General features: G+C 48.1%; 1 protein-coding gene across 5 annotated transcripts; it reads right to left on the bottom strand.

Moving 5' to 3' along the window:
* Positions 1–14: 14 nt before the first annotated feature.
* Positions 15–5,859, bottom strand: LOC130878569 (tubulin gamma-2 chain). Of its 5 annotated transcripts, none has more exons than XM_057776592.1 (11): positions 5,580–5,859; positions 5,194–5,306; positions 4,786–4,995; positions 4,456–4,524; positions 3,621–3,700; positions 2,633–2,759; positions 1,608–1,694; positions 1,356–1,505; positions 795–947; positions 559–720; positions 15–357 (listed from the first exon to the last, which is right to left on the bottom strand). In XM_057776592.1, the coding sequence occupies exons 1-11, from the start codon at positions 5,626–5,628 to the stop codon at positions 160–162; spliced, it is 1,398 nt and encodes a 465-aa protein (XP_057632575.1). In that variant the 5' UTR covers positions 5,629–5,859; the 3' UTR covers positions 15–159. The 5 variants fall into 5 exon arrangements, with proteins under 5 accessions (XP_057632575.1, XP_057632576.1, XP_057632577.1 ...); XM_057776593.1 differs by having other exon boundaries at positions 4,828–4,995; positions 5,580–5,858; XM_057776594.1 differs by lacking the exon at positions 3,621–3,700 and having other exon boundaries at positions 2,633–2,713.
* Positions 5,860–15,080: the final 9,221 nt, after the last annotated feature.

Here is a 15,080-nt window from a genome sequence, read left to right as displayed (position 1 = left end):
CAAGCACCTCTATATTCATCATCAAGCTTTATTATTTTATTAAACGTAACCAAGCAAAATAAGAACTAGGCATGCAAGAGAAGATAGGAGCAGCGGTAGTCACGCACCTAGAAACGCAAGATAAGGTTGTGAGGGTCCAGGCATAGTGGGAGACTATAATCACTGCTCCTGGGTGCCCCAGGAGATATAATCTGGCCGTGTAGCAGCATGGTACTCATCAATGAGCTCTTGTACCACCTCCCTGGACCTGTCCATCTCCTCAAAGTTGTCTTTGAAGATGTCCTCCTTACGGAACTGCTCGAGGAAGGCCCCCCGCTTCCATAGTTTGTCATACTGCTGGCAGGAACTTTCAAAAAGCTGGAGAGAAGGAGAGAGCTTCAGAATGACATCCAGTTCAGGACACTAACTAGGGACAGACTGGGAAGGCTGATGACAGTACACAGTGGAACAGAGTGGCCAGGAGCCAGGGGTGTGGCTCCCAGGTGGCAGCCTTGCCTGCCATTCCTGAAGCCCTGGGTTTGCTCCTTGCTAACACACAGACAATAGGAGACTGCTCACCGAGGAGATACTGGTGTGGTTAGCCATCATGAGCCCGCTGACCCGGTGGGCTGATGGCAGGTAGGGGGACTTCCTTGACAGGGCCACCTGGATGCTGGCTGGGCCCCAGGGGATGAAGTTGGCCAACTTCCTTTCCCGGATCCTCTGCAGGCTTTTGTGGACCTAGGGTGGACAGAGAGGTGGTGGCTGCTTCTCCATGCTGTGGACCAGAGGGTGGGGTGATGATCCTCCCTTACCTGGGTGGGGTCCACCTCTCCCTGGATGATGTTGAGGATGGCGATGTAGCAGTGGTTGGTCTGGCGATCCCGGCCTGTGGACACCATCACGTTCTTGGGCTGTAGCAGCCGCCTCATGACATCCAGGACTGTTGTCTTCCTCACACTGGCCACCTGAGGGAAGGGGGGTTCACAGGGACAATGTGAGCAGTCAGGGAGCAACCCAGAGATTCATGGACGGACAGAAAAGAGTCTACTATGTCCCCATCAGTTTGGAGGTGGCTTGGTCTCTGGGGAATGTCTTTAGATCAGGTCTGTGCTGAGTCTCTGCCATGGGGTTAGGGTCTCGGCTCTCAGCTCAGCAAACCCATGCCCTTGTGCATGGGCAGAAGCAGATCCCAGCCAACACTGCTCCTGCAGGGGCCAGAGGCTGCGCGAAGCGGAGACAGCAGCAAGCAAGTGGCATGGTGTCGGTCCCTGAGAACAGAACCTGGGGAAGTAGGGTGCAGTAGAGCTCAAAGGGCAGCTCATGGCACAGCAGGGGAAAAGGCCACAGTCTGGGGACACCGCAGGAGCTCTTACTGACTGGTCCGTGGTGAGCGGTGTATAGCCAGTCATGAGGAAGTGGAGCCGAGGGGTGGGAATGAGCGAGGCGATGAGGCCGATGAGGTCATTGTTCATGTAGCCAGGGTAGCGCAGGGTGGTGGTGCTGGCTGACATGATGGTGGACACCTGGGAACGGGAGATGCGATATTATGGGATGGGATGGGGGTGGAATATTCCTTCTCTGAGGACCCTCTCGTAGAGGGCTTTTATTCCAGGAGTGGGACTCACCAGCTGGTTGATTTGGGAGAAGGATGGGTTCTGGATGTGCAGGCGGTCTGTGGCGATCCGGTTCAGTGCTGTGTTGTCCAGCACCACCTGGCAGGACAGAAGGAGTCAGTGACAAAGGGGACACTGAAGTAAGATACATACAGCTAAGTCTCTGCAAACTCCCAAACCAGGAAATAGGTTTGCTACCTTCAAAGAAATATATTATCTCTGGGGTCTGATGACATGTTACTGACACGATACAGGACAGTGAACAAATATGACTTGCACATGCCTTGGTTCTGAAGACACTTTAGAGGACAACAGACATGGGCTTTGCCACCACTGGGCCTACAGGTTAGGATAAAAGCAGCTTTTGAAACGAGGCTGGAGGAAGAGCTTGCTTGTGTGCAGTGGTTTTTACCAATAAATCCAGCAGGCGCTGCCACACGCAGTTGTAATTCCAGTTACCCAGGAAGCTGAGGCAGGGGGATTACAAGTTTGAGGCCCAGCTAGGGCAGTTTAGTAAGTTACTGCTTCGTTTTCTTTTCTTTTTCTTCTTTTTAGTCTTGAGACTATGGCTCAAACTGTCTTAGGACCTAACTATGTAGCCCAGGTTATTTGTGAACTAATTAACAGTGATCCTCCTGCATCAGCCTTCTGAAAAATGGAATTACAGACATAAAGTACCATGCCCACCTAAGACCCTGTTACTAAATAATTAAAGTAGGTTAACAATATACACAAGGGATCTGAGCTTGCCCAAACAATGGGAAAAAGGTTTTCTTGCAAATGTGACCCTTGAGTTCAAGCATAAGGAGACATTAAAGAAGCAAAATGGGGTGTCTATCAGGAGGGGGAGATACTCTTTGTTGAGACTCATGCTGCCCCAAAGGCCAGGAAGCTGCTTGGAAGTTGGGATCTTAATTCATAATCTGACCCACATATCGTTTTTTTGTTTGTTTGTTTGTTTGGTGGGCCAGGCCTAGAAAAGGGCAAGGGCTGTCTTGAAGGCAGGCCAAGCACCGGCTCGGTCTTCCCGAGCTCACCACGCAGTCTGCATTCTGGGTCAGCCGCTTTAGGGTGAGGAGGGAGTTGTAGGGCTGCACCACCACGTCGCTCATCTCGTCCTGGTTGGGAAACACCGAGTATGTCTGCACTAGTTTCTTGGGGTACCTAGGAGCAAAGGGGAGGGAAGGGAGAAGGTGTCCAGTGAACTGTAGGACCTCAGTGACTCCCAATCTCTTTTCCGAGTGCCACTAAGCTCTTGTACAACAGCAGCAAGAGCAGACCTCAGTGTTCAGCACCCGGAGGATAAGCCTTGTAAGGCCTCAAGGTAACGAACGTCCCAACTCCACGCCAGTTATTGCTTCCAAGGTTTGACCTGGATAGTTCTGTCTCTGTGACTCAGGGAGGGATGAGAGAAAAAAACCTTCCAGCTCAAGGAGCAAAAGGAACAACACGGAAAGAGGTCATCTAGAATTCCACTTCAGGACCTGATACTGTGACAAATGCCCCAGCCCAAAGGATACCGGAGAAAGAAAGGGCCCTTGGCTTTCAGTTCCAGGTTACAACCCATTATCTCAGGAAGTTAAGGCGGGATATCCACAGTCAAGAACAGAATCTGTTATCTTTTCTTGCTGGCTGGCAGCTAGCGTTCTCCTCCTCTTTTGTGCTGTTCAGAAATCTCTAGGTGAGGTCCTCCTTTATCACTTAACAAGACGGTCCCTTCCAGACATGCTGACAGGCCAACCTGATCTAGATAACTCCAACTCCCTTCTCATTGGTAAGGTGACTTCCACCTCTAAGGTGACTCACTGGGCAGGGTAAAGGTGCCTGCCGCCACTCTTAATGACCCGAGTTCACTTCCTGGGACCCACATGGTGAAAGGAGAGAAGCGACTCCCACACACTGACCTCTGCACATACACAGGGACAGGCATGCCTCCCCAAAGGTAAACAATAAAAATGTAATTAAAATATTAACCAGCACACCAGGGAATCAGGGCTAATGACCCCTTCTCAAACACAGGCTTACCTGTCATTCAGTCTCTCTAGCAGGTAGGAGCCCAGACCAGAGCCTGTCCCTCCAGCAATGGAATGGCACAGCACGAAGCCCTCAATGGGGAGAGAGAAAAGGGCAGTGGGCGGGGATCTCAAGGGGAGATTTTGGCCTGGTGTTGTAATATGAAAAACGATGCAAGAGAGAAAGATGCCATATGACAGCTCAGGTGGAGGGTTTTTTTTTTTTATTGGGGGAAAGTAAATGGGAAAAGGGGGGAGTGGGGAGACTAACCTCTGGGGACAGGAGAAGCAGAAGAAAGAGGAAGAGATGGCAGGTGGGCAGGGCCCTTTTAAAGGGGAACATAGTGAATGCACACAGGAGGTGCTCTTAGTGGCTACAGCTGAGGACATATACCCCAAGTTCAGGCCAGGACAGATGCTTAAATACTAACACCTTGTCTCTGAGGATCCTTGGGAAGGCTCCAAGACTAAGCAGAAGCTGAGGGACCCGCGTCTAAGAAGCAGACAGCGTTGGGAGTCTGATTTCTCAGAGAACAAAACAGTATTTTTTTTTTTTTTTTTTTGGTTTTTTTCGAGACGGTTTCTCTGTGGCTTTGGAACCTGTCCTGGAACTAGCTCTTGTAGACCAGGCTGGTCTCGAACTCATAGAGATTCACCTGCCTCTGCCTCCCGAGTGCTGGGATTAAAGGCGTGCGCCACCACCGCCCGGCACAAAACAGTATTTTAATACCCTAGTGCTCCCTGGATCCTGTCCCCAAATGGACGTGGAGTGAATGTTTCCTCCACATCGTGTGTTGAGAGCATGCCTGGTTTTTCTCCCAGCATGCTTTACTGTAGAAGAACCTCACCTCTAGACTGTCACTTCCATCTGCTTCTCGGTCTATGATGTCAAAGATGTCCTCATGAATTTTCTCACCCTGGATATAGACATGGGAGGGGAGAGTCAGGCCCAAGTTTCTCTTCTGAGCACCAAGAATTCCACCCTTTGTCCCTGCTGCCATCCTGAAACCCACCTTCCCAGCCAGAATCTTTCTCAACCCACAACTGCTGCTTTGTGAATGATTTACATAAAGTTTGCACAACCACCTTCCCCGCAGTCCGTTTCCCAGCATATCCATTTGTCTCTTATTTACTGCCAGTCTAGTCTGGACAGAGTCCCAGATTTACTTGAGCCTTGCCTTATCCCAGCTAGGATTACCAAGGAACTCCGGAACTGACACCTGTGAGAAACCCCTGCCCCAGTTGTTGCCAGCTCCTCCTCCGTGCTCAGACAGGTAGATGTTCTCTGGGTTGTAGAGCTTGGCATAGGAGGAGTTGAGGATGGAATGGATCACCCGGGGCTCCAGGTCCAGCAGCACAGCCCGGGGGATGTAATGCTCATCATCTGCCTGCCAAAGGGAAGCCAGGATGGGCCCGTGAGCCTGGCTGGGTCAAGCCCTGCATCCTCCCAACTCTGGCTCCTGCAGGCCCTCCCTTCTTAAGACAGCCATTCTGGTCCCATCCTGCCCAGTGAGTTCCCCAGCACCAGCTCGCTGCACTTCCTTTCAGGTCCCTAGGGTCCTGGTCCAGTCATGGTGGGGAGGCACCTGGTAGAAAAAGACGTCTTTGCGATCAGTGCCTTCAGTGGCGAACTCCTCCACGATGCCCTCGGGGCTGATGCCATGCTCAGCACACAGCTGTTTCCAGAACTCGAACCCAACTGGGGGAGGGGAAAGAAGCCCAAGTCTGCTGGAGCCTTAAGGCCGGAAAAGCCCAGGCTCAGAGGCTATTACATTCAGGAAGGCGACCCAAGACGCCTGGAAGTTGTCACAGCCCAGGACTGAGGAGGCAGCTCTTGCCTGGATCATCGGGCGCAATAAGGTAAGAAAGGTGGTCGTGGGAAGGACAAAAGGGATTGATGGGTACCAGGCACTTGAATGCGGGCCAAGGGATAGAACCAGAGACTAGCGGGGCTCGGCGGTCTCTTGCTCACTCTGGTTGCCGCACTGGCCAAGCTGCAGGGTGATGATCTCCCGGGGCATCGCCGGTCAGACGTGAGCTCGTCTGCCCCAGGCCGGCGGGAGTCGCGGCCCAGCCTAGGAACGCCTGGCAGCCGGGCGCGCAGGACATGGGCAGCGAGCTGTCTGCCGGTGTTTTGACGCGGACGCCGGGTCTGCGCGTGTGCAGTGTGGGCCTCTCCGCAGCCTGCGGGCGGCAGAGCCCATCCTGGGCATCATTTTCTCTCATCACGGGCACAGCTGGAATTCAGCACAGGCGCAGAATGAGGCCACCCCCATGTCAGGATGTGCGCGTGCGCAGCAAGACCTTTGGAAAGCCGAGGATATCCACTTGGATGTGGGGGAGGGGAGGAAGGAGCGGCCGGGTGGGTGCACCAAGTGCAGGAGTCACCAGCCCACACCTGCCGGATGTGCTAGATGATGGGGCTAGATTTAAACCAACATTTTCTTAAGGGTTGGGGAATTGAACCCATGTTCCTGTGTATACTGAGCACCTGCTATACCACTTAGCTACACTCCCATCCTGAGACACATTTTCTTTTCAATTTTATTTTCTTGTTTTCACACTTACAAAATACAAAATTTACCATCTGGGGCCAGGTGTGGTTGCTCCTGTTTTATAATCCTAGCAAGCACGTGCGAAGCAAAGGCAGGTGGATCTCTGAGTTCTAGGCCAGCCTGTTTGTTTAAGTGAGTTTCAGGCCAGCTAAGGCTACATAGTGAGACCCTGTCTAATAAATAAGATAAATTACCTTCTCAGACTGGCCAGGTGTTCTAAAAGCCCCTTCGTGCCAAACCTAATCCTGGTACCCTCATGGTGGAAGGAGGGAATCACGAACCTACTCCTGAATTGTCCTTTGACCTCTCTGTATGCGTGCTCTTAGAGCCTACGAACAGACACTAAGTAAAATGATTAGATAGACAGACAGACAGACAGACAGACAAATGTGTTAAAAAGTCAGTACATGTGGTGGCACACACCTCTCATCCCTGCACTCAGCAGAGAGGAGCAAGCCTGGCTAGTCTACATAATGAGAGTTAGGACAGCTTGAGCTATAGTGTATCAAAAATGAATAAATAGCCAGGCAGCACAACTTTAATCCCAGCGTTTTCGGAGGCAGAAGCAAGCGGATCCCTGTGAGTTTGAGGCCAGCCTGGTCTACAGAGGGAGTTGCAGGACAGCCAAAGCTTCCATACAGAGGAATCCTTTCTCAAACAAATATCCAAAGTTTACCATTTTAACCTTTAACCTGTTCCTATTTTAACCTTTTTTGAAAGTGCACTGTTCTGTGGCATGAAGGTCTATCATGTTTTTAATGATCATGACCTTATTCAGAACTTTTTGTTTTGATTTTTTTTTGGGGGGGGAGAAGTGGAGGAACAAGGTTTCACGTGGCCCAGGCTGACCTCAGCCTCATTCTGTAGCCCATAATAACCTTGAACTCTTGATCCTCGTGCTGATCTTTCTCTAGTCCTAGCATTGCAGGCCTGTGCTGCCCAGTAAGACCTTTCCATCTTCCCAGACTGGAACTCTGTACCCCCGGATGGTCTGTGCCCGTGACAGTGGTGATCCTCTCTGTCTTAGGACTTTGCCTCTGTGGACCTAAGTGGCGGCATGCAGCATTTTTTCTTTTGTTCCTGTCCATTTATTTCGGGTAGCACAATCCTTTAGGATTCCTCCACTGGTACCCATGTCAGGATGGCTTTCCCTTGTAAAGTTGAATATAAGCTGGGCAGTGGTGGCGCATGCCTTTAATCCCAGCATGCAAGAGGAAGAAGCAGGCAAATCTCTGAGTTCAAGGACAGCCTGGTGTACAGAGTGAGTTCCAGGATAGCCAAGGCTACACAGAGAAACCTTGTGTCTGAAAACAAACAAAAAAGATTGAATAATACTTTTTATTATATATATGTATTACTTGTTTTTGATCCATTCTTCTCTCAATAACTTCCTTCTCCCTCTTCCTTTCTTCTTGTGACATTGGGAACAGAATCTAGGACTCTGTTCTCACATGAAGCTAGTGCCTTCCCTCAGACTAAAATTATAGCTCTCCTTTTACTTAAAAACAAAAACCATTGCAATTGGGGAGATGGCTCAGGAGTTAGGGGATTTGGTTTGATTCCCAGCACCTGTGTGATTGTGATAAAACATTTCCTGGGGAGACACAACACACACATCTACTCACACCAGACAGGGAGCCCACAACAAACAGACCATAGCACAGATAACACCAAAGGCCAAGTTGGTGAACCAATGAGTTTTATTGGGGTTACTGACAGGAATAGGGGTGAGGGGTGCCTTACAGGAGCAGCAATGATTCAATGACAGCCGCATCACCAAAGCCCACAGCAGCATGACTGGCAGCTCACACCGCGCAGGTAGCTTATCAGGTTGGAAAGCGTCCTTTCCCGCTGACTCAGGGGGTCTGAGCCTCTTCCTGGCATCTTGCCTGGCTTCTTCTTGTTCCAGGGAGCTAGTCTAGTCTGACAATCCTTTTCTGTAGCTCAGCTTCTCTTTGTCTAAGAGGGACTCTCAGCTTTTATTGCTTACTCTGGCAGGGAGGGACTTAGTGATTCTGGATTCTGGTCATTTTCAGGGACTTCCTGAAGTTATTTTGAGTGTTTTACCTCCCGCTTAAGGAGCTTCCCTGCATCATGGTTTTTGGTTTTTTTTTTTGGTTTTTTTTTTTTTGGTTTTTTTTTTTTTTTTTTTGGTTTTTCGAGACAGCGTTTCTCTGTGGTTTTGGAGCCTGTCCTGGAACTAGCTCTTGTAGATCAGGCTGGTCTCAAACTCACAGAGATCCGCCTGCCTCTGCCTCCTGAGTGCTGGGGGATTAAAGGCGTGTGCCACCACTGCCCGACAGTTTTGAATTTTTTTATCTGGAAGTCTTATAACAATATTTCAGTATAACAGCAGAGAAAAGTAATCTACTTCTTTTTCCTTTCTCCCTACAGTAGAACTGTTGAGATTTACTCATGTTTCTATATGTAAATTTAGTTTCATTTCATTTCCCTCTCTCATGCACACACCTATATAGTATATATGTATATATTTTATATATATACCATTATTTTTATTTAGAAATTTTTAATAATTATTTTGCGGGGAGAAAGTTTGTTGAGGATAGAACCCAAGGCCTTGCAGGCGCTCAGCAACCAGGCTTCCTGCCAGCAACATTCCTGGCACTGTATACTATTTATTTAAATTTTATGTGTATGAGTGTTTTGCCCAAATGTATCTATATGTACTGGGGTTCACAGATATCAGAAGAGAGGGTCAGATCTCCAGAATGGAGTTATAGATGGTTATGAGCCACCACGTGGATGCTGATTTGAACTTAGATCCTCAGCAAGAGGAGCAAGTGCTCTTAACCACGGAACCATCTCTCTAGCCCCTATTTTTATTATTATTATTATTTTTTTTTTTTTTTTTGGTTTTTCGAGACAGGGTTTCTCTGTGATTTTGGAGCCTGTCCTGGAACTAGCTCTTGTAGACCAGGCTGGTCTCGAACTCACAGAGATCCACCTGCCTCTGCCTCCCGAGTGCTGGGATTAAAGGCGTGTGCCACCACCACCCCGCTTTATTATTATTATTATTATTATTACTATTATTTATTATTACTATTACTATATGTGGGTTTATATTATGTGTTTGTTCATAGGTAAACAGGCACGAACCATTGAATACCTCTGAAGGTCAAAGAACAACGCACAGGAGTTGGCTCTCTCCTTCTACCATGTGGGTTCCAAGCATCAAAGCCATGTTTCTGGCTTGCACGGCAAGTATGTTTGCCCACTGTGCCATCTAATCGGCCCATTTCTTTGTTTTTGTGGTGCTGGCTGTGGAATCCAAGGCTCACAGATGTTAAGGAAGGCCTCTGCCACTGAACCGGATTCCCACTGTGTAGCTCTTTTCAGCTGCAGTTTAGCATTCCAGGGGATGAATAGAGCAAGGGTATTTATTCTTCCTTCTGGAGCAGACTCAGCTTTTATTGCCTCCTCTGCAGGGAGGGGCCTAGTGGCTCCAGTCCGTTTTAGTGACTTCCTCAAGTTATTTTGACTTGTTGACCATCCTGCTGAAGGAGCTTCCTGCAGGGTGGAATGTTTCAGTCTGAGAGGAAGCTGTTACACAAATGTTTCTCACTTTGTCCTAGACTGTGGCACCAACCTATGCTCTTCTTGCTTTGCTGGATTTGCATCTGCACCTGGTATCAGATGGTAACTTTTGTCAGTCCCATGGATGCTGATGTGATTTATTGTTTCTACTTATCACAGTGAACTCTGTTGAACTCTCCTACCCAGCTTTCTTTCCTTCTCCTCCCTTCCTCTTTCCTTTGGAAGAAAATGAGTTCAGGGGCAGGCAGCCCAGCACTGACAAGATTGCTACCACCTGCCAGTTCCACTTTTGTTACTACCTGGGTATTTTGTTTGTTTTGTTTTTCTTTTTTCTTTCTTTTTTTTTTTTTTTTTGATTTTTTTTCGAGACAGGGTTTCTCTGTGGTTTTGGAGCCTGTCCTGGAACTAGCTCTTGTAGACCAGGCTGGTCTCGAACTCACAGAGATCTGCCTGCCTCTGCCTCCCAAGTGCTGGGATTAAAGGCGTGCACCACCACCGCCCGGCGTTTGTTTTTTTTTTGAGACAGGGTTTCTCTGTAGCTTTGGAGCCTGTCCTGGAACTAGACCTGGCTGGCCTTGAACTCACAGAGATCCGCCTGCCTTTGCCTCCAGAGTGCTGGGATTAAAGGTGTGTGCCGGCATGTGCCACGAATGCCCAGCTTTCTGTTTTTTTTTTTAAATATTTACTTATTTATTATGTATACAATATTCTTTCTGCGTGTATGCCTGAAAGCCAGAAGAGGGCACCGGACCTCATTACAGACGGTTGTGAGCCACCATGTGGTTGCTGGGAATTGAACTCAGGACCTTTGGAAGAGCAGGCAATTCTCTTAACTGCTGAGCCATCTCTCCAGCCCCCTGGGGTTTTTTCCTCTCTGAAATGCCTGCTCTTTGGATTGTCTCCTTCAGACATTTGAAGATTTTCTACAGCCAGGCATGACTGTACATACTTGGTATCACAGCACTCAGGTTAGTTGAAGGAGAAAGATTGTTCAGAGCAGGCCAGGCTAAGCTGCAAATCAAGACCTTGTCAAAAAAAAAAAAAAAAAAAAAAAAAAAAAAAAAAAAAAAAAAAAACAACCTGGTAGTGGTGGCACATGCCTTCAATTCCAGCACCCGGGAGGCAGAACTCTAAGTTTGAGGTCAGCCTGGTCTACAAGGAGAGTTCTAATACAGCTAAGGCTACAAGGAGAAACCCAGTTTTGATTATTCTTGTCTCAGGCTATGACTTAGATTTAAAACCTAGAAAAGAATTTGATGGGCTGAGGAGATGGCTCAGTGGGAAAGCAATTGTCCCATAGCCTGGTGACCAGACTTCAATCCCCAAACCTGTGTAAAGGGAGGCGAGAAACCACCAACACTATTGTCCTCACACATTGTAATGCACACATTGTAAACACAATAATAGTAAAATTTTGTTCTCCCCTCCCACCCTCAGAGCAAGCGGGAACAATGACCCCAGCCCCAGCTTGCCATTTTCACGCCCATGCAGATCCTACTTTGCTTTGTTTCAATTGTTGTACGGCCCTGTTGGTCCCACAGCCCCACATTTATTCTAGCTTTGTCCAGCTGCGCTGGGATTGTTCGGATCACTTCCTGTAGATCATCTGGAATTTATCTGGAGGCCTGCTGTGAGATAGGGGTCTATTTTATTTTTTCCATATGGATGTCCAGTTGTCTCTGAACCAATTGCTGAGGGGTTGGCGCAGGCTCTTAAAGCCCCTGGAACAAACCAAGCCGCCAAGTGCTCACTTGTTGCCTGCTCCCTGCAGGCAGACGGAACTGTTAGACACCAGCCGCAGGCTTCTGATTTCCTTTGGGTCTGGCTGTCCGGGTCTGGCTGCCTCTCTCTAGGAGGGAGACAATGAAAATTGCTAGGCTAAGTATCTCTACCACGTCACGATCAGACAAGGGCTTTGATTTTCTTTCCTTTCCACCTAGAATCTTTTGGAGTTTGGTAAAAACCCTATAAACCACTGCACAGCCCTCCTAGGCCTACCCTGGCTGCCTCCCTTCCCCATGCAAGGCATCTCTTACAGGTTACTTAGCAAGCAACCCCAAGAGGAAGTGTCAGGGAGGGCCTGGCTACTGTCTTTGAAGTTCAAGGGTAGGGTAGGAAAGCCCAGGTTTGGGTTTTGGGAAAGCCCAGGGTGGCCGATCTTCAGAGGCCAGGCCTTCTGGGAGTCTACCCAGGAGCCTGGACAAATGGGAGTGAACTCGCCTCCCCAGCCTGTGTTCCTCGTGGGGCTCAGTTTACTGTCTTTCAAATCAGCTGTAAGCAGTTGATGAACTCTTAGGAATAGGAGAATAAAATTTCACCCTTTCATGGGTGAAAAGAAGCAGTGCCTTCTTCTACTCTGCCAGAAGTGGGGAGACTTTCTTCAAATCCTGGTTTTTAGGTAAGCAGGTGAGAACTTGCAGATTATACTCTGACATGGCAGAGGTGCCTTTCATCCTAGTCGTGTGGACATGAGTGGAGAACTGAGAAGCCTCCGTGTTGGCAGAACCGAGGACAAACTCTCCCAGCCATGGCTTAAATGAGGTAGAGAATGGGCACTTAGCGCATGCCTGGTGCACAGCAAGCCTCTGAACACTGGCTGTTACTGTCACCCTGGATGTAAGGGTGGATGTAAGGGCGATGAAGCTCAGCTCCAGAGGAATTGCTACAGATAAACAATCTTATTCAGGGAACAAAGAAAATGGATATTTAAGTAGTTAAAAACAAAACACCCAAACTCAGATCGCTATGAATGTGCAGATGGGGTTTCAGATTTGAATTTTACTGCCAAGCAGAAAGCTTAGGTAGATAGTTGGTCTCACCTCCATGCAGGATCTCAAGGTTGTTTGTCTGTGGCTGGTGTTGAGTGTCCTTAACTCAGGTTTTCTGATCCAGGTTATAATAATTCATAGGATGTGGTGCCTTTGTCTGAGGCCTCAGCCTATCTTTCATTATACCTGTAGCCTCTGTAAACCAGCAAGTGTGTCAAACACTCAGGCCTTTTGTTGTGGACATCCTAGTCCTGGTGAAACCTGGGCCTTGGGGCCCCTTCATTTCATTTCTTCCTTTTCTCTATTTGAAATCAGGGTAGCCCCGACTGCCTGGGAACTCACTATGTAGATCAGGCTGGTCTCAAACTCATAGAGATCAATCAGCCACCATGCCTGGCTGCACCTTTATTTCTGCCTTGTCTGAAGTTACTGCATGAGCAACTTGGTGTCTTGTGGAGGGAAAGAGAGCTGAGGTGTAAGGTAGGGAATGAGACTTTTTCTCAGGGCCTGGAAGGAAGAGCAGTGTGCTAATTCTGCACGGAAGATACATATAGCTGCTCTTGGACTCCAGGTCAGGAAATGTGACCTCGTGGAATTCAGCTTCCAAAGTTAAGGTGTACTGTGTTTTGGAATATTATTTTAAGTAGGCAAAGGTGTGCTACATTTGTTTATGTTTTTTAGCGATGTAAGGATGCGTTACATTTGTCTGTGCTGTTTCTCTTTAATTACATATGGATGTGTTACATTTGTTTCATCTTGCCTGCCTAAGGCACTCAATTGGTCCAATTAAAAGCTGAATGACCAACAGCTCAGCAGAGGAGGCATAAGCCGGAAAGCAGAGCGAATAAACAGGAGGAGAAATCTAGGTTCCAGAGGAAGGAGAAAGGAATGAGGAGGCCCGGAGCAAGAACCCCAGCAGGGGCCAGCCAGCAGACACAGGAAACAGTGAAAGTGAGACACAGAAAGAAGGAAGAAAGGAAAGGTAAAAAGCCCCAAGGCAAAATGCAGATAAAGAGAAACAAGTTAATTTAAGACAAAAGAGCTAGCTGGACTCGAACCTGAGCTAAGCCGAGCGTTCAAAACTAATAATAAGTCGCTATGTCATGATTTAAGAGCTGGGTGGTGGCTCTAAAAGAAAAAGCCTGACACAATACTGTGTCTGGAAGATGGCTCAGTGGCTAAAGGTGATTGCCACCAAACCTGAGAACCTGAGTTCATTCTCTGAACCCACATGGTGGAAGGGGAGAATCACCTACCACAAGTTTTTTCACAAAAATCCCCATCCCACGTCCACATACATACATGCGCATACACACATACATGCACACACACATCATACAGGCACACACACAGAGTAAAATCCTTTAAAATTAAATCGTAGACCTGGGCAAGGTTGGAAGAGGAGGGCAAGAGAGACCAACCACCAGGAAAGACTTCTGGAGGAGGTGGTCCCAGCCCAGGCCAGAAAGTTTTGGTTAGGGATTGGGTAAGAGGAAAAAATAAAGGGAGATACAAACACTCTGATGATGATGATGAGGGCGGTAATAAATGAGTAGAGGGAGTAAATTGTTTATGATAAATTATATGACACTCAGTGTCTCTAGTGGTGAGAAATGCACAGACTCAGGGCTGTGGAGACAGCGTAGTGGATAAAGCACTTACCTTGTAAGCAGAAGGGGACCAGTGATTGGGTCCCCAAACCCTTGTGAAAGTCAGCCAGATGTCATTGGTTATCTATAATCCCAGAACTCAGGAGGCAAACACAGCAGATTCCCAGCAGCAAACTGACTTGCTAGACTAGCCAGAATCACCAAACTCCAGGTTCGGTGAGAGGCCCCACCTCAAAAACGTAAGTGGAAAGTGTTGGAGGAAGATGCTTGATGTCAACTTAAGGCCTCTACAAACATAGAACTGTGTCCATGCGCCCTTACACGCATGTGCATACACAGGAACACACATGCACATATACATGTACATCACACACAGAAACACATGCAGAGAAGAAGCATGCAGCCAGGTGATGATGGTGCACGTCTTTAATCCCAGCACTCTGGAGGTAGAGGCAGGCGAATCTCTGTGAGTTTGAGGCCAGCCTGGGCTATATATATAGTGAGTTCCAGGACAGCCAGGGTTGTAACACAGAGAAACTCTGTCTTGAAAAACAAAGACAAAAACAAAATGGTATACATGAAATCATCATGAAAATCTACTGTTGTAAATATTGTTATAATATTTGTAAGTTTTATGACGATTGTGTGTGTGCATATGCGTGTTCTTGTGTGCTTGCAGAGGTCAGAGGATTCCAGGGTTCTTCTGCATTAGTCTCCGTTTCTTCCCTTGAGACAGGTGCTTAACAACCCTGGATCAAGGCTGGCATCCAGGAAGGACCAGTGATCTTCCTGTCTTGATCACCTCCTCAGTGCTGGGGTTACACAATGTTTCATGTATCCACGCACAGCTTAAAAAAAATGAAACCAGGTGATGTTGGCACACACCTTAAATTCCAGCACTTGAGAGGCAGAGGCAGACGGATCTCTGTGAGTTCGAGGCCAGCCTGGTCTTACAGAACGAAATGTGTATGATACTGAAAAGATG

The sequence above is a fragment of the Chionomys nivalis genome, chromosome 7 (genome assembly GCF_950005125.1).
Source record: "Chionomys nivalis chromosome 7, mChiNiv1.1, whole genome shotgun sequence".
Lineage (NCBI taxonomy): Eukaryota > Metazoa > Chordata > Mammalia > Rodentia > Cricetidae > Chionomys > Chionomys nivalis.
This window is presented reverse-complemented; position numbering and strand designations above follow the sequence as displayed.